General features: G+C 48.3%; 1 protein-coding gene and 1 long non-coding RNA gene across 4 annotated transcripts; both read right to left on the bottom strand.

Annotated features, from left to right (window-relative positions):
- Positions 1-2,302: 2,302 nt before the first annotated feature.
- LOC120899599 (probable cation-transporting ATPase 13A4) lies at positions 2,303-23,866 on the bottom strand. Of its 3 annotated transcripts, XM_040305635.1 has the most exons (5): positions 22,848-23,866; positions 22,474-22,742; positions 19,110-20,398; positions 18,677-18,992; positions 2,303-6,126 (listed from the first exon to the last, which is right to left on the bottom strand). In XM_040305635.1, exons 3-5 carry the CDS (start codon positions 19,360-19,362, stop codon positions 2,592-2,594), a joined length of 4,104 nt encoding a protein of 1,367 aa, XP_040161569.1. In that variant the 5' UTR covers positions 19,363-20,398; positions 22,474-22,742; positions 22,848-23,866; the 3' UTR covers positions 2,303-2,591. The 3 variants fall into 3 exon arrangements, with proteins under 3 accessions (XP_040161569.1, XP_040161567.1, XP_040161568.1); XM_040305633.1 differs by having other exon boundaries at positions 18,677-20,398; XM_040305634.1 differs by having other exon boundaries at positions 18,677-20,398; positions 22,474-22,640.
- Positions 9,878-10,702, bottom strand: LOC120899600. The gene is made up of 2 exons (XR_005739071.1): positions 10,319-10,702; positions 9,878-10,258 (listed from the first exon to the last, which is right to left on the bottom strand). It is a non-coding gene; the product is annotated as an uncharacterized LOC120899600 (long non-coding RNA).
- Positions 23,867-24,419: the final 553 nt, after the last annotated feature.

The raw sequence follows: 24,419 nt of genomic DNA, 5'->3' as shown, positions 1-24,419 counted from the left end.
GACGATCTTCCTTAAAAACGGCGTCTATGGGTGTGTGTGTGTGAGTGTGTTGTATATATTGTTGTCAATTTAATTTAACTAGCACACGTCTCAATACATCGTGTGGCGACGCAATTTTAACTGTATATAATTTACGAGCTTTTTGTTTAAACACATTTTCTGAAAACTAAAAGTCTGACTCTCGCGTCTTCCTGCCCGCCCACCGGTTTCATCACACTGGTGCGCCCGGCGGTGGGTGGTGCCTTTTTAAGTAAAGAAATACGTTAGGAAAAGAAGCGCTCCCGCTAAACAGGCTCCGCTTCAAACGCGTTGTTAAATATATAGAAGTGGCAATGTAGCTGCTTGGCTAAACTTTTCGCCTTCCTTTCCTTGCCCGATTCCGTTCCGCTCTCTCCACATCCGAACGCCGAATCTTGAAAGTGCACAATATTATGTTTCTATGCTATTTTTCACCTCAACCCAACTCACTAACGGTTTAGCACCACTGACGTGTAAGTAATTGTCTGCTGTAACTGGGTGTTTGACATTTTTGCTTACAATATATAAGTAGATTTTCTGCTCGCACTCTCTCCCGTCATCCATCGTGTGTCTGCACTAAAACTGGCTGAGTGTGGAGTACGGCCCCCTAATCCTTCCTGTACCTTACATTTCATTTGGTATATTTTGCTTGCCGTGCGATCTTTTAGATCACATTTTCAGTAGCGTGCACGGGGGCATCTCATCATCATTGCGCCTAATTTCCATCGTTCCGCACATTCATTGCACCTGTGAGAATAGTGTGAGGGATTTGGATTTGGTTAACGATAACGGGGGTTTTGGTGCGCGCCCTAGTAAACCGACAGGCAAGTGCCTGGTCACAGTGCTACAGTGGTTGGTGGTAAGTAAGTATGAGTAAGATAGATCGTTTTAGAGCATGTTAAGCGTAAATCTAACGAATAAGAAGGAGTTTTTCATTCTTCAATAAACTACGTACTAACGCGATATGGTGTGCGCGACACGCGAATGCGGCGCCTTGCACACCTTGACAAACGTTTGTTTTAACTCAAGTGCACTAGAAGTTCGAAAAAGACCGAGTATAGCACCGCAGGCAACGAGGATCGCGGATATTTATATATTTTCCTATACTCCTAGCTATCAGAGCGCGTGTGTGTTTGTGAGTGTTTGGTGTAGTGATGTGCTCTCTGGAGCGCACATCCGCATTATTCCGATCCGACTCCGACTATTGTTAGTACGATTCCGACTCCGGGAAAATAGGAACCATCAGTTCTGTCGTCGTTCGGAGTCGTCCGTAATCGTCCGAAGTCGTCCTTAGTCGTCTGGAGTCGTGCGAATTCGTCTGAAGTCGTCTGAAGTCCCCTGAAGTCCCCTGGAGACGTCTGGAGTCGTCTGGAGTCGTCCGAATTCGTCTGAAGTCGTCTGGAGACGTCTGGAGTCGTACGTAGTCGTCCAGAGTCACCCGGAGTTGGAGTCGTCCGGAGTCCTCTGGAGTCGTCTGGAGTCGTCCGGAGTCACCCAGATTTGGAGTCATCCGGAGTGCGGACTCCGGGCGACTCCGGATGACTACGAACGACACCGGACGATACTGGACGACTGCGAACGACTCCTGGCGACTCCGGACGACTCCGACTCCTGGTGACTTCGGGCGACTACGAACGCCTCCGGACTTGCTACTCCGACTTTTTCCGGGACTCCGGACACACCAACAGCTCTCTCCCTCCTCTGCTCTTCGTCGTGTTTGGTGTGTTTGTTGGTAATTTTGTCAAACAAATCGCCACTCGCCACTTTCCGTTGCATTAAAGGCTGCTCTCTCCTCCATCCTAAATAGCCCATTCGTCGGCGCTCGACTTCGTCACATGCCCGAAATACTCGAGTGAGGTGAAGAAAGAGGCGATGCTGATATATTGATCAATACCGGGGTGTGTGAGTGTGTTTTTGCTTGTATAAATATATCTACATTTTCATTACGTACAGCACCAGCACCTCCTTCTTCCGCACAAAAAGTACCTCTAATATGAGAGGGGGGGGGCTTTGGGGGAATAACCCCCCTATCCTCTTGGTTTCTTCACCAAAAACCAATACATATATATCATCCTCTTTAGACAAATTGCCCTGTTTAAGACACCCCGGAGGACACCAAAGACGCCAAACGATGGTGTGTGTGTGTCTGCGATGGGGAATCCTGGATTATTGTCTTTCAATCGTAACACGCCCGTTATTTTTTAGGGTTGGCGGGCCTCTTCCCATAATGGCCCTGTGTGGTTTCACTCTCCGTGGTGTGTGTAAGAAAGTCATACATATCACATACACAGTAGTATCAACCATTTCGGAGCTCCATTGCTGACGCACGCGTCCCGGGGTCAATTAAAAATACGAGCACAGCACACACACAAACACACACACCGTGGGAGGGAACGGTTCAGGGAGTGCTACCGAACCTTGGCCTCTCTGTTGTAGTAGCCTGCGTCCTTCCAGTGGCACACGACGGCAACCGCCACGCCCAGCAACATCCACGCGAGCCGTTGCGCACACAGGTGCGGCAGCATCGCTAACTTTACACCCTTACCAGCAGCAGCAGCAGCAGGAAGGTGGCGTCAGTAATCGTACTTCTCGCTCGACCATCCGAACACGGTTTTAAAGTCGCTCGGCGAATGGATGTCGCGCTGAAAGTTGTGCTGTATCTGTAAGTACTTGCGGCGCGATTTCGCCACATTGTGCCACCGGTAGCGCAGCCGCTTGAACGCGATCTCGTCCACGATCACCGTTTCGATGAACATCGAGAGCAGGAAGTTGATCAGCCCGTACGCGACCAGGTACAGCCGGAAGCGGAACTCCCCGTCCGGTGGCATGACCAGCTCGAACTGCTCCGCTATCCAGGCGGGCGGGTACACGGTCAGCACGATCGCGATCGCCACGTTCACCAGGATGCTGATGATGAAGCCGTAGTTGGAGAAGATGGACTTCCGGTACGGGGCACCCTTGGAGAAGACGATCGCCAGTATGAGGTACTGGTAGCAGGAGATCGCAAAGATGGTATAGTTCTCGAAGCAGCCGTGATCGTTCAGCTCCCGGTCGGAGGTGTAGTTGAACGGTTCGAACCACGGCTGCGCCTGCACGTGGTACCAGCCGGCCAGCTGCATGCCGATCGCGACCATCATGTGCAGGGCGAGCGAAAGCAGCGGTGCGAGCGATATGAGCGAGTTGGAAGGTGTTTGCTTCACCAGCGGCCCATCGTACGAGGAAGTTTTGCCGAAGAAGAACGCCACAATAGAGATGATGAACAGATCGATGTACAGGTACTGCCAGTCGGTCAGGTTCGAGTCGATCGAGTACAGGATGACGACGGACGCGAACTGTACGAGCGAGTACGCAGCCATAAACTTAAATATGCCAAACGACGTCACCAGCGCCGCCCGGCCCTCCTTGATCACGTTCGGTACGCAGGCGATGGTCGGGTTTTTGGACGTGAACGGTGACGCGACGGATGATTCCGCCTCCGAGAGCGAGATGCCGGTGTGGGCCGCCTTCAGGGCGCCACAGTCGTTCGCTCCATCGCCGCACATCGCCACGTAGTAGCCGAGCTGCTGCAGCCCGGTAATGAGATGCTGCTTCTGGTCCGGCGACATGCGCGCAAACACCGTCCCGTACGTGGTGATCGTGCTGACCAGCTCCGGGAAGTGCTCGTTAATGATTGCCCACGTTTTGCCGGTCAGCGCGAAGCGGAAGGAGGAGCCACCGCCGGGCCCGAGCTTGCCAGGCACACCGTTCGCCACCACCTTGATGCTGCCGATGTCGGTCGCCAGCGAGTGGCAGTCGTGGTCGCTGGCCGGTTCGATCACGATCCGGTGCTCCTTGTCGCTCAGCTGCGTCGTGATGGTGCACGTGTCGATCGAGCTGCTGATGCTGTTCGATTCCGTCATCGGCACGTAGTTGCCGTTTTCCTTCGCCCGCAGCGGACCGTCCGGTTTACCGCCGACGCTCCCGTCCACCTGATTGTCGTTCATGATGTCGGACTGGGTGAGCTGCGGCTGGCCCGTGATGTCGTACGACAGGAAGTACCGGTCCGGGTTCGCTTTGTCGGCGTGCGCCGTCACCGTGACCAGGTTCTGGCCGGCCAGTATCATGCCACAGTCGTGCGCTACACTTGCCGCCGTCAGCAGATTGTCCCCGGTCACCATGACCGAGCGTATGTTGGCCGCATTCAAACTTTCAATCACCTCCTCCGTGTCCGTCTTGAGCCGGTTCTCCAGGATGACAAAGCCCAAAAACTCTAGCTCACACTCCACCTTCTCGCGCGCAATCTTCTGCACCTTCGGGTAGTTGAGCTTCTTGTCCAGCTGCTTGTACGCGATCGCAATGATCCGATAGCCCTGGTGCGCGTAAAACCCTAGCTTCGACTGGAAATCCTCCGGTATGCTTTCCGGCCGGCACAGCGAGCTAATCATCTCCGGCGAACCCTTCACGTACACGTTGAAATGGTTGTCCGACACCTTGCGCGTCACCACCGACATGCGCTGCAGCGCACTGGTAAAGGAAAACTCGCGCACAATGCCAATGTCGTTCGAGTTGTCGTACGCCACGTCCAGCTCGAGGTTCAGCTCGTCGCGCGAGTCCCCCCGCGGCGGCTTCACGATCGTCGGGAACAGCATGTCGTACTTCGTCTCGTCGGACACGTTCGCCTCCTCCAGTATCCAACCCGTCGACTCGAAGATCTTCAAATCCAGCGGATCGCCCCGCATCTCCCCGTTCACGAACGTGATCGAGTGGCACGTGACCATGCCGAACAGCAGATGGTCGCTCATCGGCAGCCGGCCCACATCCTTCAGCGGTATCTGGAAGCTGTTGGTCGAGTCCTTCGGCAGCACGCCCCACATATCGAGCCCGTCCTCCGTCAGCGTGCCGGTTTTGTCGAAACAAACGCAATCGATGCTGCCCGACACGTTGATCGCGCGCGGCGAGATGCAGTAAATGTTGCTGCGCTTCAGCCGCTTCTGCGCGTACATGCGCCCGACCGTCATGGCGGCGGGCAGGGCCGGCGGGACCGCGATCGTGATCAGATCGAGCGACTCTACGATGATCTTCACCGCGCCGATGCTGCGGCTAATCTTCGTGTACAGCGTGTACACGAAGCCGCAGAACGCGACGATCCCGAGCACGGTGATGAACTTGTAAGAGTCCTTCTCGAACTTGTAGTCGACCGGCGGCGGGTACAGGATCGACCGAACCAGCCCCCCCTTCGCCGTAATGTTGCCCGTGTTCAGCACCTTCACCAGCACCTTCTCGCTGCCGATGTAGCGCGTCTGGATGACGCGCGTGCCGCAGAACAGGGTGTGGCGCGCATGCTCCTTCCGGTTGTAGATGAGGTCGCGGCGCAGCGGCAGCGGCGTCTTCGTCACCGGCACGCTCTCCCCCGTCAGCATCGACTCGTCGAGGATGCAGTTGCCGGACAGGAGGACCGCATCGCACTGCATCGTGCAGCCGGTGGCCGGTATTTCCAGCACGTCGCCCGGCACCAGGAAGCGCGTCTCGATCGACTCCGACAGCATCGTGTCGCGCACGACCATCGCCGTGTCGGTGCTGCGCACCGTCGAGTAGAGGGCGCGCTGGTTGCGCTGCGTCTGTATGATCGACACGGTAATGCCGAACGCGCTCATCAGTATGATCACTACCGCGTAGTAGTAGTACTCGTAGAAAAACCACAGCACCACCGAGAAGATCTGAAACACGTAGAACGGGTTGAGCACCTCGAGAAACAGCAGCGTGAGCACACTGCGCAGCGGTATGAAGATCTCGTTGCTGCCGTAGATCAACCGCCGGATGCTCTGCTCGTACACGGACAGGCCCTTGGTGTGGTGGATCAGCACGCTCGGCACCTCCACGTCCAGGCCCTGCAGCTTCACGAACTTTTTCGCCTGATCGCACCAGATGTAGCGCAGCTTCTTGCAGCTGAAGTAGCGCATCGTGCTCGCGTGCTCGAACCGGCCGCCGGTGCGATGGTAAGCCACCTGGAACGGGTCCAGCGTGCGCAGGAACGCGCCATAATCGGGGATCCCATTCTGGGTCAGCTCTTTGATGACGTTTCGGGCGTTGGTTGAGCTTGGCTTTTTCTTCTCACTGTCCACGATTTCCCTAAAATTGAGGAAAGAAAATAAGCATTAGAATACATTCACCATACAAGAGTACGAAAAAAAAAAGAACGCCCTTCTCCATCTACAAATAATCCCTTTTAAATCAATGCTCGTATCTTTTTTTCTTTCTGCACTGCTTTTAATTGCTTTGGCCCCATTTAAAAGACTCAATCTGGACGGTCCCTCCTGTCGCTCTCTCTCCCTGAGGGCGCACAATAGCGTACTATCAATCAGCGTGGTTTAAGCATACACAGGCGGGCATCGGAATTTCAACCCTCATCCATTGCTATCGCATTCTCGGTCGCGCGGGTGGCCACCCATCAGGGCCAGCGACCGGCACGCCAGATCGTTCGAACAAATAAACTCTAATTAAGAGTGGAACACTCTTGGCGGGAAAGGACGACGATGGCGCGTTCAATGTCGCTGCCGGAAAGCAATCGAAGAGGCCCGCCGCGTTTGGTGGGGTGGTGACGCCAAACATATACGAACCAAACCAAACCCACACGAAGCTTGGGATAATGAACTGGGAAGATACAAGTGGCAGTGAAGCAAAAGGAAAGGGAGACGAAATCAATATAAACTTTTAACTTTTTGCATTCCCCACATTCCTTTCCCGGGGACTTCTTTAGCTCGGCGAGTTCGGTTTGCTGTTCCGTGTGTTCGGTCAACCATGGCAAAAAGGGAGTGTTTTTTTCTTTTGTTTTCCCCAATATCTCATGTCCTACTACTTCGGGGATTATATTAAACAAAAAACCACCGACTAATCCTTTTGATTTTGGGTCAACCGAAAAAATAAAGCACACAAAGGGTATCATCTCCTACAGCTGTTTTCAGTATGAGATTTATAGTTTTTCGGCATTCATCGCATCGATACTTCCTGAAATTAATTGACTACAATCTGTTTTACATAATTTTGCTGTAATCAGTGCTGCAAAATGTCATGACTATCACGAGATTTTCACCAATGAAAACAATCAACATATCCGTGGTAGCTTGATGTTCATTGTTCATAGTCAATAAAAGTGCATCATGACATGCTGAACACGACATGTGAATTCTTGAGTCCAACGCGATACTCTGACTGACAAGCTTAGCTTACTGCCCGCATAAGCATAATCATGACTACTGCTGGATGTGTACTGTGCTGCCAAATATCACTGTTTCAGTCACCAACGCTCATGACTGAAACGAACCTCAAATCAGCTCACGTACACAAGTGCGATGATCAGACGCAAGATGAACATAGTCGTTGTGACGTGTGACCAGATTGGTGACATTGCAGCAACCCCCTCTTGGTCGGTCACTTTGACGTGACTTTGTTTGTATGTGATCAATTTCGAAATGTCACTGGTTCTATCACGAGCACTCGTGATTGAAATGAAATTCATTTCGGTTCACGTACACATGTGCGATGATCAGGGGTAAGACGCACATGGTCGTTGTGACGTCTGATCTGATTGGTGATATTTTGGTAACCAACTCCTGGTCAATCAGTTTGTCGTGATTTTTTGGTATTTTATTATCGCGATAGACTTAGAATATACGTGGCGCAGGTGAGTGGTGTTTTATTAACCATGTGCATTTGATTACAAGCAGTAGTCGGTTCTGCTAGCTGGTTAAATGATCCCGCATCCTACATATATTGCCAGACTCATTTTGCTGATCCAAACGTTTATGTATGAACTCTCGTAAGCAGTGCACATGCCGCGAGCATTGCCTTTCTGTGAAAAATTCACAAACCCGCGACAATCACGGTTGCCTCTGATTTAGTTCTAAAACTGAGAAGTTGTTTTAGAACAAAGAGCTCGCAAAAAATTGTCGCGGAAGATTTTGTGGGTCGTCTAGAAGGAGTGTGACAGAAAGTAGCCCAATTTTGCAAACAGAGCTACTTGCCTAGAGCAATAATTCTGCTGCACCAAATAGAATCAAATTATCCAGTTTGTTCCAGCCAGATTAATGCCAAACTAAAAGAAAAATAAAATTGAGCACAATTCAACTTGTTTTTTATGTTTTTTTTAACAAAAAACAAGCAGGTTGACTGGGTAAACTGAGCTAATTTGATCTACTCGGTGTCAAATTTATCAATGCAATTCACCAAAAACGTGAGCGAAATTGTCGCAAAAAACGTTATCGCTTTAAGTTTATTTAAACGGTTACGGGTTTCAATCATAATATGCCATTCTATTAAGTCACTAATATTAAGATGTGTCGTACAAATTTGGAAATAAAAAAACAGGCTATGAGCAGCCTGGTCTCCATACACCTTGGGCTTGGAGAACGATTGTTGTTGATGTGTGTTTAATATTTACATTTCAAGAGGCATAGCAAGCGGAAAACGGTTTGGTTTGTTATTCGAAGCTAGGAGATAAAATTGCAAACGGTTCGTGTTTCATACCATTTAACATATCAGCAAGTCGAAGCACACGTAGAATGGGATCGAAGTAACGGCTTCATATTTTGGAACCATGCACCAGCGTTGGATGCTGGTGTCATACTTAGCACTCATACTTAATTCATGGTAAGTTTTGCTTCTTTCTTTCACTCGATTGATTGATAAACATTATTATTTGCTATTTTTAGGAACGGTTTATAATGTAATAAGCTCGCGTGAAGTTTTTCCATCTTAGTTAGATTGCGTTTCAACAGTTTCTACCGTGTGATTTAGCTGTTTCTCCGAGTGTTGACGGTTTCAAAGGATACCCGCTCGCTGTCGGTTACCTACCAACGCTGGATGTATACAGGAGTGCATTGCCACGATTACGACGGTACAGGCCATTTGACGTGCCGGCTGATTCTCTGACCGATCCAGTTTTGACTACCACATTTGCTCGCTTAGATGTCACCATGCTGTTGCATGCCATCGCCGAGATAAGCATCTTCTTGGCTGTGAATCCACTGGATTCGATATCGCGTATAATGAACCCAATACATCACCGACGCTGAGCATTATAACATTTACCGTGGCGTGCAGCGGATCCTGTAGAACTACAGGACGCTCCAGGAAATAATTCCCATCCTGACAATGAATGAGCTGTTCGTAGTGTTGCACATAGTGCATTGTGCTAGCACTTTCCGCACAGTTTGGTCTACGAGAACGGTGCGCTTTTCGTGCTCTTAACGTGCTATGCGCTTTGAGTTTTTGAGCCCTGTCCGCTCTTTAAGCACTTGAGGTTTGGTCTCCATTTTTTCCACGTCCACGTAAAATTTTCCGCACAGTCGCGTACTTTAAGCGCTGTGTTGTTATGTGCGCATAATGTGATGTGCTGTGCGCATGATGCGCCGTTTCTAGCGTTTCGAATTACAGGCGTTTCAGGTCACAGAAGTGTTCACGGGCTATGCCGGCAAGCTGGTGAACAAAGAGAATATTATCAAGGTTTACACCATGCTCATGAACGGCAAACTCGACCAACTGACGGAGATTGCCTTTTGGTCATGGTCGGTACGATCGAGAATTTTGGCAAAACGAAGTAAAGCGTCTGGCCAAGGAACCGGCCTAAGAATCCGGTTGACTCAAAAAGATAAAGTAGGCAGTTTTCCAGTAGTTGCGTCGGCGTTCGAATTCGGTTGGAAAACGATCAAGCAGAGCTCCTCGGATGTGAACTCACTTCAGCGGCACCTCCTCATTCACTGTGCTGTTAGTGTAATAATTTTAATCGAATCGATGATATTTTTAGCATACGAGGCGTGTAATTTGTTAGTTTCTCCATAGTGAAAATATAAAAAGATGTTTTATAGATGGATGAAAAGGTAGATAGTTTTTGTTTTACATCCTGGTTTTATTATTTTCATATCCGAAAGCACTGACTCTAGACAAAGCCACCAAATTCCTGCACCTTTCATAATCCACCTTTGGCGCAATTGACACCGCGCACGGGTACGGATTTTCTAACGGGCACGGCATGCTGACACCTAGCGTCTATCCACTGCCACCAACAACAGCCCGTGTATCCGCCCCCGGAGATCATCATTAACATAGGATTCCCGTTACCATTGAACAGCGTAAAATTGGTCATCTGGACAAGAAACTTAGGTAATGTCCGCTAAAAGTCGTACTGACTCTTCCTTCCCTTCTTCCAAATCGCCTGAAATTCCAGTGCCGGCTGTTTGTGGGTCTAAGTGTTTTTCTAGAGTAACTAATAAATACATTATGAAGCGGTAATCTTTGCATGTGCACTGCTTACGAGAGTTCATACATAAACGTTTGGATCAGCAAAATGAGTCTGGCAATATATGTAGGATGCGGGATCATTTAACCAGCTAGCAGAACCGACTACTGCTTGTAATCAAATGCACATGGTTAATAAAACACCACTCGCCCGCGCCACGTATGTTCTAATTCTATCGCGATAATAAGATACCAAATAATCACGACAAACTGATTGACCAGGAGTTGATTACCAAAATATCACCAATCAGATCAGACGTCACAACGGCCATGTGCGTCTTACCCCTGATCATCGCACATGTGTACGTGAACCGAAATGAATTTCATTTCAATCACGAGTGCTCGTGATAGAACCAGTGACATTTCGAAATTGATCACATACAAACAAAGTCACGTCAAAGTGACCGACCAAGAGGGGTTGCTGCAATGTCACCAATCTGGTCACACGTCACAACGACTATGTTCATCTTGCGTCTGATCATCGCACTTGTGTACGTGAGCTGATTTGAGGTTCGTTTCAGTCATGAGCGTTAGTGACTGAAACAGTGATATTTTACAGTGCTGCTCCTGGTCCAGAAAATTTCATACCAGTGATTGACTAAAAGTTTATTCCCAAATTGTCACCAATCATATCACTCGTTACAACCACTTGAGAATTTCACCTGTGATAATCGCAATTGAGTACGTGACGCTGACAAGGTTTTTGATTCACTCAGTTTTTTTTGTGATATTGATGGTGACATTTTGCAGCACTGGCTGTAATCATGCTGTCAGAAAACCGTTTCTCCTTTTTGACTAATTTATCACAGTTGATTGCTCTCTGTATCTAACGCTCTTCCTCTCTCTATTGTTGTAAGCGTGTGGGGTACAGTATCGTCCGTATCGAAGTTCCCGAAAGCCCCAATTTGTCCCAGCTTAATTAAAACGCTCATGCAAACCATGCATTACTTCTTTGAGGGGTGATTTGAAGCGTGACACGAAATCATGATTTGTTTACACAATATAAGGGCTCGAGCTCAATTGTTTCATTATGCCGCAGCAGTGAAACCTTCCGCAAAGATTACGGTTGTTGCGAGAAGCGTGGCTGCAGGAGATGATGGTGGAAAGGGTGGAAAAAGTTTTCCCATTGCGTTAACCGCAGCGAATGACACAAGTACAAGCATCATCATATAATTGACAATTCAAGACTCACAACAATAAAAAAACAACAAAATGATTATGCATGTTTTTGAAACGATTTTGCGTAACACGTGTTTGCTGTTTGATGATGATAATGGTTCGTTACAAATTATACAATTTCAAGGAGTCGGAGAAAGAGCTGACTTCTGTTTGGAGGGAATAAAGGACAGAGGGAGCTGTTGAAAACATCGGTGATAAAACGCCCTGTTTTACAGGAGACTTTAATTTGAGCGAATTTTATAACAACGGTCTTTACACGACTTAAACAAACAATTGCTATCATACCTAAAGTAGAGAAGAGATCGAACTCGTCTTTCTTTTTCTTTAATAAACCCACTTTCCTCGAGTTATTTTGTTTACCACACAACCTAACTCCAATAGTCCCCCGCAGAGCACTTAGATTTGAACCCACAACGTATGGCGTACAAGACGAACAGCTTTACCACGGTACCACCGAGCTGCTTCGATCAAGCGACGCTAACAATCGTACTGTATTGAAGTTTATTGAAAGATGTTGAGTTACGGGATGTATGACAAAACGAGTGTTGAGTTTAAACTGTGCTTTTGTAGTCATTTCAGGCATTATTAGGTTTTGTCTTTAAATTGTCAGGAAAGCAATGAGCTAAAATGGAAAAAAAAAACTCAATAAATAATGTTTCCTACGGCCTACTTTAAACCCCGTGATTTGTACGGATAGCATTGAAAACAACGGCACGTCCTCACTTTCATTGGCTGAACTAATCGCTCTCTAATAGGTTTAGTTCGTGCGCATTAGGCATCGGATTCGTCGGCCTGCATCCTAAAAACGCGCCGCTTATCGCGTTCAACGTGCACCTTACATTGTTTTGGAATGCTACCGAGCCGAAGGCTACAGATGTACCGTTTTGCCTTGCACAAATTGCACACCTGCTATACGCCCTTGGGGAAGCTACTTGCTCCGCCTCATCGCACCCACGCCATACGATGCCGCACACGCTTTTGCTACTACGCTCTGTTGATATTGATGATCTTCGACTACGGGGCGGCACGTGTTACTCACGGCTCGGTAATCTTCAACACTTCCCCATCCTGCGTCCACCTCGAGCATCATGCTCGGCTATTCCTCTATCAATCATTGTTCGATTATTTCATTCGCTACCGACCGATCGTGGTGGAGTTGGAGCATTCAGTAGGCTTTCAGTCGTTTGCAAAGCATACAGTACAAAGGTAACCCCCGATGCCATTGTGCAAATGGCGTGGGGGAGTGTGACACAGTAATGCGCGATTCTAGGTGTCTAGGGCAACCTGCTGGGGTTGGGCGTCATCTGCTTAGGTGTTTCGCGGCACACACTTAGCGGGCCTCCCATGTGCGGGTGCTGCCTTTGTCCCAACACGTTCCTTTCCCTTACACGCTTAAACTCGCCGCTAAACGCAAAGGGAACAATCGGAACGTAAAGGCGATGATGAAGGCGTTTGCTCCACGGCGATGTTATTTGCGCGTAGAGATTGCCACGGCACGATAAGGGAAAAAGAACCAGCCGACTTTATGGGCGATGACGATTACGGGTTAATCAATTGCTCCGCTTTATTGACTAGATTAATTCAAAAACTGATCCACGGCATTGGGGCGCAATCGATCGATTTTTGAACGTACCACAGGTGGTACAATAAACTTTAATTAGGTTTCTGAAGTCCACGTTTCCTATCTTTCCTACATCTATCCAACTTCTACCTGAACTGTGTTCAGTCCACTGTATCTAAACACAATTCTAACTTTGATTTCATTGTACCACTGAAGCATCACATCACACACCCACTGCCAAGCACGAGCACGCGGCACAGGGCTAGAGCGCTGGCAGAACTCAGTTTATCAACTTTTACCCCATTTCCTCAGCGTGCAATTGCATTTCCGGCCATTTAATTTGCCGGCCCTATCGCACAGAGTGTGACGGCTGTCACACACTCATGGACGGACCTCGGGAGTGGTTGCTGCTCCTTCTGGTGCTGGTGCTGCTCGTTATCGTGTGCCAAGAAATTGAAGAAAAAGGTGAATAATGGCACCTGATGATAACTTAGGTGGCCTCAACGGTATTTGCTCCGTCTGTTAGATAAAAGCTCCACACTAAGGGGGTTTTACTGTGTTTTACAGTGCTTCAATGAAGGTCAGGGTTGAGCCATCAATTGCTATCGTACATTAGAATGCAAATTTGCACCGCCAAATTGGACTTTATACGCGACAGAATTAAGGTTCAAGTACCATCATCAGTGTGAGATAATCCACTTGTTTTCAACATGCGATAACACCGCAATTGCTGGTTGCGGTAAGTAGAACCAGCTGTGTTGCATTCGATTCCATCAATGGATTAATTCTGCCTGAGAACGACATTCATTGATAATCAACGCCGGGATTGTAATCTTCTTAGAGACACTAAAGAGTTGCCTACAATACCCATCAACCCGAGCATTCTTTATTGCACTGTATTTCCGTTGTGTAGAATTATCTTGTCGCCCTCAGTTTCTTGTATGCACACGAATGATAACAAGTACCTGCAAGAAAAGGAGTGTGACGACAGTCATCGCCGTTGTCATTGTCCGGAGACCGGTTTAGTCATAGTGCGGCGGTACGTACTTAGGGCCTAGAGGGAGAGCTTCACTACAACCCTACTCTACAAATACTCTTTTGTAATTTTAAGTGGAGCCCTTACACACCTGGAACACCCCGGAGCACACACACCCACACACATACACACATCTCGTTAAGAAAGAAAGGTCTTAAAGCGTTGCAGTTTGTTTTTGTTACTACTCACTGCACAAATAACAAGCAACTATTGAGTTGGGAACAGCACACAGATGATGCATCACCCTACTAGCCCACTATCAAGAAATTCAATAGATGAGATATATTGTGTCTTGGTTGGCACGGAGCCAGGAGGTACAAGAGGTACAGGTGACGACAAATAGAGCGCCTGGAGCGGGAGGAGTTCCTTTTTCCGACCGGTTGTTCCACTTAACGACATAGGTGACACAGTTTGAATTTACGAACTGGAACAGACATTCCAAGGTTTAGAGTGTACTCTTCCTTTCATTGCGATGGGAGGTTGTAAATCATTTCTAGTGAGTCCAGCTGCATATTGCTGGAGATAAAAATAGAACATTATGAAAAGCTCGTTATTTGGGGTTAAATAGAATTCTGAATTGTCGGAACCATTAAAGATATGATCGTTCCAACTGCATTTCATTTGCCGCTTTTGCCCTCTAACTTATTCACGAACGTTCGAACGCTCAGAGCTACTACCTTGTCGCTGTAGTGCGTGTGGTCAAGCGCGTCATCAAACGTGCGTGTACGACGGGGAGTTGAAGTGTCTAGCAGAACCATGCCGCACAAGCAAGCAACAGCATAATGACACAGAACCGCACCAGTAAAAGACTACAACACCAATACGGTTGGCCATCAAATCTGATTAGAGCCTTATCGCGCCACACACAAAGCAATCGAAATTGGCGATACAACACATCACCACCGCACACTCTGGACGCAGCAGGGTTGATGAGTATAGAGATTTTATTGTTTTTTCTCCGTCTCGCTTGCATAGAGGCGATAACTATTATTATCACATCACCGCACATAAACCCCACCACCGATAGTATTGGTTGGAATGGACCTGTGTGAGCGGAATGGACCGCTCAAACCTGCTCAATGTACTCGATGGGGGCGCGATGATTTCGATTTATTGCAACGCGGTTTCGTTTATGTACGAGCCGCTACGAGCGCACATAAAACTAAGCTACAGGTACACACCGTTTCTCCTTTAGGAAATGGCAACCAAAAAGGGGGCCAACAGGGACGGTTGGTTGTGCGTCGTAGTAATGTATATTGTCAAAATGAGTTTGATTGATTGGCAGGGCCACGGGAGAAGGGTAATAATCTCACCTAATTTTTTAAACGGGGTTGTGGTTGGGTAGCTTACAGGCAAATTTACAATTGTAATAGGTGTAATACATCTTGCCAACAGGGCAGATAACATATGGTGGGCGTAGAATAGACGAGTGCGCGAAGAAGAAACAGAAAAGAAGAAGACGAATTTGCGTTTTTATGTCTTGCTTTTCGTTCGAGATAAGATTACTCTGCTGGGGGAGGTGGTCAGGTTGGTAAGCGTAAAATCTAGAAGAATTAGCACCGGTAATTGATTGGTTTTGGAGGGTCAGGGATCGGCATACCACTGCAAACTTTTTAAAAACCCGGGTAATTTGACCCGGTTAATAATTTCGAGGATATATAATGACTTATGGGTGCACATACAAAGAAACTGATTCAGAATTCATAACGGAAACAAATCCTGAACCCATCTGTTCTTGGGACTAATCCTGAACTCATACAGGTTTTAGAATATATCATCGTCCGGACCTTTGAAGTAGTCCCAAAAGTTGAAATTGTTCTTTTAAAACCCATAAAAATCTCAGGATTGATCTCGACCCAAAATCGGTCCTGGAACCGACCCTGAAACTATGCTGGTTCTGAAGCCTATACCAATCCATTACCAGTACTGGAACTAATCCTGAACCCCATACAGATACTGGAGAACAACATATCATGATTCATTATACCCCGTTCCCTGCAACTTGATTCTGAGCCCAAAACGAGTCTTAGGAACTAATTCTGAACTTCTCCAAAATCAAAAACTCTGTCGGTATGTATCTTCCTTTCTCCCTCTTCAGTCAAGGAGCGTACTACTTCTCAATCAAGTACAGGAATCAATACAGTTACACCTACACTGCGAGTTCTACACACTACTGATGAACAAACAATGTGCACAGCAGCAGTTGTTTTTGAAAACTGGGAGGAATAGAGAATTAGTATAGTGTACAATTACTACAAACTCCAAGTATTAAAACAATCCCGAATGATCCCGAACGGGAAACGATCCTTGTCCAGTCGCGTAGAGGGCCGACGCGTTTACCATTAAACCACCGTGACACAACTATGCCCATACGTTGTAGCGTCATTAAAAACATCGCACCAATAGCATGCCCTGGATGATCAATGGACAAAAGTGAAAGGAAAAGACATTCGCAATTTCGTCACCTCACACAACGCTTGGAACGTTCGCTGGTGTTCTGGGGAGCTTTCTCAACCGATTGCCAAACATCATTTGCAAACGACCGTGTGTGTGTCAGTGTGAGTGTTTTTCCATAGTATTGTCTGTGTCTGTGTGCTTGTTGGAATTTTGCTTTGCGCTACAGCTTCTGCCCTACCATCCCTGGGCAACTCCAACATGCGTCATGAACTGGTCTCTGGTACAACTCAACCATCCCGCGCTGTGAGCTCTCCCCCGTCGGCCACGCACCGGAAGTTTGATTTGCAAAGAATGTGCGAAAAAAAAACGAACCAGCAACACAAAATCGAGACAAAATTTAATAACATTTCCAAAACGGGGAACGGATGACCAACACTTCCCGCATAATACGGCATAGTGTGGTGCGGCCCGGGGCAAGAGCTGAGAGGGTAGCAACAATTTTTCAATCTACTAACCGCCGGCACTCTCTCTCTCTCTCGCGCCAAGGTACCCAGTTAACTCCCGGTTCCATCGCACAATAAAGGTTAAGTGTTGTGCGTTTCGCCACATTTACGCAATCCTTTAATCCATCATTAGGCAAACGCCGACCGGATTATGACTGACGGCGGGGCGGCGGGCTGGGGGTGGTTCGATGGGACATCAAGTATTCTGCCTGGAGCTCGGCTAGCAGCATCGGGACGAGACTGGAAAGCTAAAACTTGCTTCGAACAGTGCCCGAACGTGCAGGCGGAAAGCGAAGCGAAGCCATCCTCGATCATTCATCTGTCCAATGATGGGATTGTTGTTCCTTTTTTTTTATGGTCCGTCATTCTTTTGGGGGAAGTTTCGGTTGAGTTGAGGGATTTTTTTTCGCGCGCGCACGCTGTTAATCATTTTGGTATGCACGGACTGTCATTGGTAGCTTTTAGCGTCGCTTGACTTGTCGATATCGCTGGTGGTTGGTGTAGGGTCATGGGCAGTAATTAACCGGTTTTTTGATGTTTCGTCATTCACCAGAACTGTGTCCGTATTTGTGTACGTTAGGGGTTGTAGTTTTATTTCATCAACAATGTTGCATGAAAATTAGCAACGTGGGACGTCAAACAAGAAGACGGGAGGACCATTATATTTCAAAGCATTAGAGAGGGCTGTCTTGTTGAAACTTGTATTGCCTGAACTGTTCAGTAAAACCAAAGGAAAAAAAGGAATGCATTCAGTGCGAAGCTATTTACTCAAGTGTTCTCAAGAGATGTTCGCGTTCATTATGCGAAGAATGGTTGGTTTGAAGTCGATTTGTGGTCTGCCATCCTGAACAAGCCTTCAGTACAGTTTAACATTTTGGAAGCGTCGTCTGTTGAAACTCGCAATTTTATCTTGTTTTTTTTTTTTGCATTTCAAATACGTTGCAATACTGCAAACACACCGCACATTAATCTTGTTCTATTTGATAATTATGAATTCACTTCCACTGTAATGTACCTTTGCGGTGTACATTTTTTTTTGCTCCGTAATTAGCACAACACGAGGCCATTTTCTTTGATAACAGGAAAAGGAACACGAACACTGTGAGCACTGTATTAACACAAACGATACGATCATTACACCACCCTTAACAAAAATCCCCTCAATCGACGATTTCATTGCGCACTGGCCTCTATAAAAAAAACCTTAACACAACCAGCTTCCATTACTTTCAGATAAATTGCAATAATTTTGTTGTTTTCAACACCACAAGGTAAATGGAGCTCGCGGTCGATTCACATGCGCACAGCAAGACGGAACAGCGGAAAACCTTCACCAACAACAACAGACACACCGACACAAACACGAACACAGCACACGCTAGAACGGAAAACGGGCAGCAGCAGAAACCGCGCTCAATGCCATATTTCAATGGTCAAACTTTCAAATAATAATGTGCTTTCCAAACCCCTGCTTTCCGTGCGCTTTAAGCCCACTAACACTCCCGCGCCGCACACCGCAACGAACACAAACACCTCTGATGCACTTTGTTTTCCCGCCAAACCGAATGGGAAGGTTCTTCCGGACGCATGAACAGGGAAAGCGCATCAATCGCATGATAACGATCGCACACCATACACTTAGCATACCAACAACAACAAAAAAAACACGAAACAATAAACTAGCATAAAGCTCGCTGCGCCCACCCTTACCTCACAACATCGCCGCTCAGCGTAATGACGTCCTTCACGTAGTACAGATCGTGCTTGCGCTGGTACGCCTCGTGTATCAGCACCTTTTCCGCCCGATCGAGTGAACACTCCCGGTGCGTAGCAAGCAGCAGCCAGTGCTGCCGCCAGTGCATCACCAGCCGCAGGATGCCGAACGTCAGCAGAAACCCGACGTAGCACAGGAACGTTTTGCGCAGGCAGCGCTCGTACCCGGTGATGAACATCTGGTCCTCCTCGCCATCGTTCAGGATGTCGTGCACGGACGCCTGAAGGCCGGGGGAGTCCTGCAACAGCTCCGCTAAAGTAGACACAGCGTCAGGGTGCGTTTTCTCTTGCTCAATGTCGTACCGGTGCGCCCGGTGATGCTGATGTTGGTGGTGGTTGTTGTGGTTCGATAGGAGTAGTAGGGACTTACGCGCTTTCTTGATCTGTACTGCCGCCGGATCGCCAAAATCTACCTCCTCCAGCTCGTCACCTTCGTGGCCGCCGGGGTGGGCTGCACGATCGGTTTCGTCCACAACCACAAAGTGGTCGGCGGCGGCAGCAGCAGCAGCAGGATCGCCGGTAAGCGCCGTGTCCAGCTGGGCGGCTGCCAATCCCGATCCTGCCACCGAGCCCGCCGACGAGTACCGATCGGCAGTGGCCGACCCTTCCGCCAGTGGCATCATGTATCACCCGACTTACGTACACACACAAACACACAGAGAGACAGCGCGCGTCAGGGAGGTTTCACCCGTGCGACACTCCGACGCGCGATCAGACTGACTGAGGCACGGTGCCGGAGCTCGGAGTAGCTCGCGCACGAGAATGCAACGAGCACGCCGCCGACGATGCCTTCAACGACTGCCGGCACGCAATCGGTGGCTGCCGCGGCACAGCGACGCGCTCTAGCACCAACGACCACCACCTTAACCGCGGTAATGATGCCACAGAAAGAGAGGGCTTGGGGGGGGGGAATGAGTGTGGGGTTGGTTTTTTTTCTATGCGCTCACTGGTGCGCTAGTGTTGGTGAGTGGCACCAGTTCACCCCTCCGGGGGCTTTTGATTATAAGTGTGTGTTTGTGTGGCTTTGTTTGAAATGGGGTGGAAGGGTTTTAGCCCCTACCTTCCCCCTTTGCTTAGGTGCTTTTGCGTCTGCCCGGAGGCACTGAGGGGGGTTGGTGGCGGGATGCCGCACTCTTGTTATGCGCTATATTGGTTGGCGGCGGTGGCAATGATCGCGCCGTTGCGCTGATAAGCGGCGGGCGGCGCACGAACGGTCGGTGGCGGATGCGAGCAGGTCGGCGGCGCTTATCAGCTGCGCGACACTCGGCTCGGCAAGCGGGCGACGACGACGATGGCGCGCGTATCTATGCTATCTCAGCACAAAGCTGTCAGTCTCCGGCACGGCAGTACAGATCGCGCACATCGTCCCACGAGGCCACAACAGTTCCGTCGACACCGGCGATGCAGGCGGCGTCGAAAGAGGAGTTTTGCACGTTCGCTCTGCTGCTGCTGGCGCTGTTGCTGTAGTACGGCGGTACAAAAACGAGCACGTGTCCTTTGCGCGTAATTATGCGCGAATCGTCGTTTGTACCCTTTTAAGGAATCTTGCGCGGCGTTCGCTCTTACAGGTGTTGTGACTTGTTATACGCAGGCGGGCAAATACACCCGGTCTCGAGCATCCAACAAGCTTAGAACTACACGCCCGAATGACTGGTAAACCTGTAAAAGAGACAGCAAGAGCGAGAGAGATAGAGAAGAAAATAAGTCGATTGAAAAGTGAATGAAAGGTTGCGATCAGCGACAGCTGACTAGACAGGACAGCATCCCCACCGGTAACCTTTTTGCCGCCCTAATCGCGCGTCTGCGCCACGTACGTAATGACCTAGGCGAGGCGATGGTGCCTGTGATGATAATTTGCGGCCACAAGAAGCTGTGTACAGCCCGATTAGAGGTTGTTTGAACCGGCAGGACCGTTTGGGACACCGCAAACGATCTGCAACCAACGCGACAGGGTTGGTGGGAAGTTATAAATCGGAGTTTTTGATTTTACGAGACCCCCGCTCGAGCTGTGAGTATCGTTTTAGAAGGGGGCGTCCATAAAATACGTAACGTAATGTTTTCAATCGTTTAGTAGTGCATTTTGATTTGAAAATTTAATATGTTTGTGGTTTGGTTACCATATCTTACCACAAATTATACATTAAAGCAACTTCTAGAAGTACATATTGAACTTTGTTTTGTCTAAAGCTGCTTTTAGTTCATAAAAGGGGGATTATTTATTTTAATTTATTTAAAAGAAAATTTAGAGAACAACCATCAAAAATGAACTATAATATTATACTCATTATTTTTGAAATATTATAAAAAAGTTATTAGCGATAAGGACAATCTGTTTTTTGTTTGTTTTTTGTTCAATTGCACTCAGCAAGATTATGTACAATCATAACACAACAGATGTTTTTCGTGTATGTTAAATTGCAGCAAAAACAATTAATCTAAGTTTTTTTTCCTTTTAAACGCTTGCAAATGAAGCTTTGCCAATGGTGATAAAGCGAAAAGAATTGAGGCAAAAACATGATGTAGAACGAAAATGAGAATGAATTGTCAACAGATAGTAGACGACACAGATCGCCCTCCAATTGACTGCAAATTGATCAAAGTCATCGACGCGGATCAGAACGTGAATCATGCAGTGCGCATGGAGCGTTGCCAAATGATGATTGTGTTTTTGTGTGGTTGCGCACTCTTGTTGAGCAAAGTGAACCGTGCTTTTCATCAGATTTTCATCCGGTACACGGGTGTTGTAGCAGACGGCGGAAGACACGTTTCTGCCGCTGCTACCTGTCATCGATGCTGGCGATCAATTAGGATCTTCGGAAAGCGACAGCACACAGAGGAAGGTGGCCATTGTGTGTTATGCAACGCACCCCGAAACGATGACATGTGATTTTAAACCACCGCCGAAACTTCCCCCGTTTAATTGACATGAGGTGAAGATAAAAATTGACTTTTAATTGAATTATTGATTTCGCTATCGGGGAAGTGTGTGCGGCCGCAAACCCTGATAAGCAATTCTTTTGCGCGGGCAGTTTTTTTTTTTGCACCGCCGCCGTCTTGGCCCCAGACACTGACTAAAAACGTTCTAGAAAGACACTAAAACAGCTGTGTTTTAGGATGGGGTTGTATTAAAAAAACCGGGTCGGGTGAGAGTAATTTTATCACCACCGTGTACCGTGAACGATAAGCTGTTCCACACAGTGGCTGGCTCGGAAACAGCCGTTCCGGATAGCGTACGGAAGAGGCCACGGCTTGGTGGTGGTAAGCGGTGCGAAGAAACGAACAATGTGAATGTGTCACACACATTAAAAAAATAAATAAAATACCGGCGATTGCGCAAGGGAATGCCCGGTCCGCGCGATAAGCAGAAATCGACCCCTCGTCGTCGTCGCCGTCGTATGGCGGGAGGGGGGGGGGGGGGTATGATGACGCAGAACGCAATTTATGGAAATTGACCTCATCATCAAATTCCTGCCTGCTTCCAGGACATTCGGTTATAAAGTGACCAAAACGAAATAAAAAAGAAAGAAAGAGAAAAAATCGTCCAACTCCCTCTGGACGATTATTGTTCAAACAAAGCCGCCCACTAGCCGTGTGATGAGAGCTCCCCAATAATAATGATACAAAAAATCAATGCCTTTTATGGATGACGAAACTAGCGCTTGGCTGACCCTAAAACGGAAATACGAAAAAACAGGGCTTCAAAACACCATTCCGCTACTCCGGCAAATACGCACCTGTCGCAAAGTTGCGGGGCTTCCAACGCTTACACCGAAAACGGCCTGCCAAGGCTCGGCTGGTCAAACGGACGCTGAAACGTTACGGAGCGGGCGACGGGACACTTCCTGCTTTTTCTCCGCCGATCGATGAAAAACGTGTGCTCACGCGCCGCGTCCTCCTTTTCCTGCGGTAGATGATGGTTGTGTGTGAGTGGGTGCGTGTTTTGATATGAGAGGGAAGCGACGAAATGTCCTTCCTCGGAGGAGAGCCCTGGGACAGGAGTGTGCTGGAGTGTGGAAAAGGAATAAATCGGTTCGATGAGTTTGGTGTGTTTGGCCTGCTGGGAGCGGTTCACTTGGCTCCAATGTGGTTGCTTTTTAGGGACACGTACCCACGATATGGCGCGTTTGTGTGTGTTGGCTCCTGCTTTTACTTTACGGCAAACAGGATGCAGGAAGTGTAGCGCCTGGGAGCGTCGTGGTGCGTCGTCGTCGTCGTCGTCGTTGTTGTTGAGCTTTGAGGAATTTCTGCCGCTTGTATCAACTCTTGTCAGTCACACAAAAACCGTACGGGAAGGCAGGTATTTTGTATGACGCCAAGGGACTGCGGCATGCAGTATGTTCGTTTTCTGTGACACGTCGCAAGTAAAGATGCCTAGATGGTTCCGGTTGTCCGCTACATCGTCCGCTCAGGTACGGCCGGGCTCACGCAAACGTCCTTCTGGCCAGCACCCCCTCGTTTGGCCGTTCGGTGGCCTTCTTCACCGTCTGCTCCGGGGCCTGCTGCTGTGGGCTAGAAACGATCCGTCACCAACGCAACCGGACATTGCACACACAGGATGCAGACGAAAGCGCCGGAACCGGCGATGTTCCCGGACCGGTGGGGCCTGTGAAATCGGGTGGCAAACGAATTCCGTCCGACCGGACCACCTTTCACCGTGCCGCGCGGGACGTGTCACAGCGTGCCACGATCTTAGTCACACTTGGGAAACACGCTAGCACTTTGCAAAATACACACATACACAAACACATGCACGCACAGACGAGCGCACAGACAGTAGTAGACACAGACACACACAATCGCGCGCGCTCGCGCACCGTACTTCCGGCACTATCTGTGACGTGAATTTCGCACTGTTTCCTTTCGTTGGTACACGGTGAGGGGGTGATGGTTGCCTTCAGCCGGATGGGATTTGGTCGAAACCAGACAGGTCAGGCAAAATGGGCCACAGCAGCCGCACGTGAACCACGCGACACACGACCGAAGTTGCGATGGACACCAGCCGAGGAGGTTCCCCTTTCTGGGAGGCCTTGCACGGAAAGATGCTGCAAAAAGGTGACAGACTTTTTTCACACAGCGACACACTCACACACACGCGCGCGCACACACAGCCTGCTCTTCCTGCCCGAAAAAGACAATATATATTCGTGCAGTTTTTTTTATTATTTTATTTTCGCCGAGACGAGCGAACAAACTCGCGAACGTACGCGTGTAAACGGGCGGACCGAGCGCTACCCGAAGCCGGCAATTCGAACTCGAACGCAGCGCAGCACAGAGTGACCAGAAATACCGATGTAGGGTGGTGGCAACGCTGATCGGATGCGATTTTATCGGATGAGATTTACAGGGTTTTCAATGATATTATTGACATGTTCAGCGAGTTGTTGATTCGTCCGAGCATATAATTGACTCTTTCAGCGAGAAATTGAATTGTACGGAAGCAGGCGTTGACATGTTCGGCGATACTTTGATGTGTGTTGGTTTTCGTGAAATCACCTAACGTTTTTTTATGATTTGTGTGTCCTTTTCAGTTTGTATTCAACAGTTAGTGTTGTTCAACTTTAAGTTCGCTTGTGGTTTAGTGGATTTAATTTTCTTTTTCTTTATGGTTTTTGTATATATTTCTTCATTTCTTGGGAGAGGATTTTCTTTTGTACAGGTTCTTGTTCTTGTAGTGGGTTTT

This window comes from Anopheles arabiensis, chromosome 3 (genome assembly GCF_016920715.1).
Source record: "Anopheles arabiensis isolate DONGOLA chromosome 3, AaraD3, whole genome shotgun sequence".
NCBI classification, from domain to species: domain Eukaryota; kingdom Metazoa; phylum Arthropoda; class Insecta; order Diptera; family Culicidae; genus Anopheles; species Anopheles arabiensis.
Note: the sequence above shows the minus strand (reverse complement) of the source record. Positions and strands in the feature narration are given on the sequence as shown.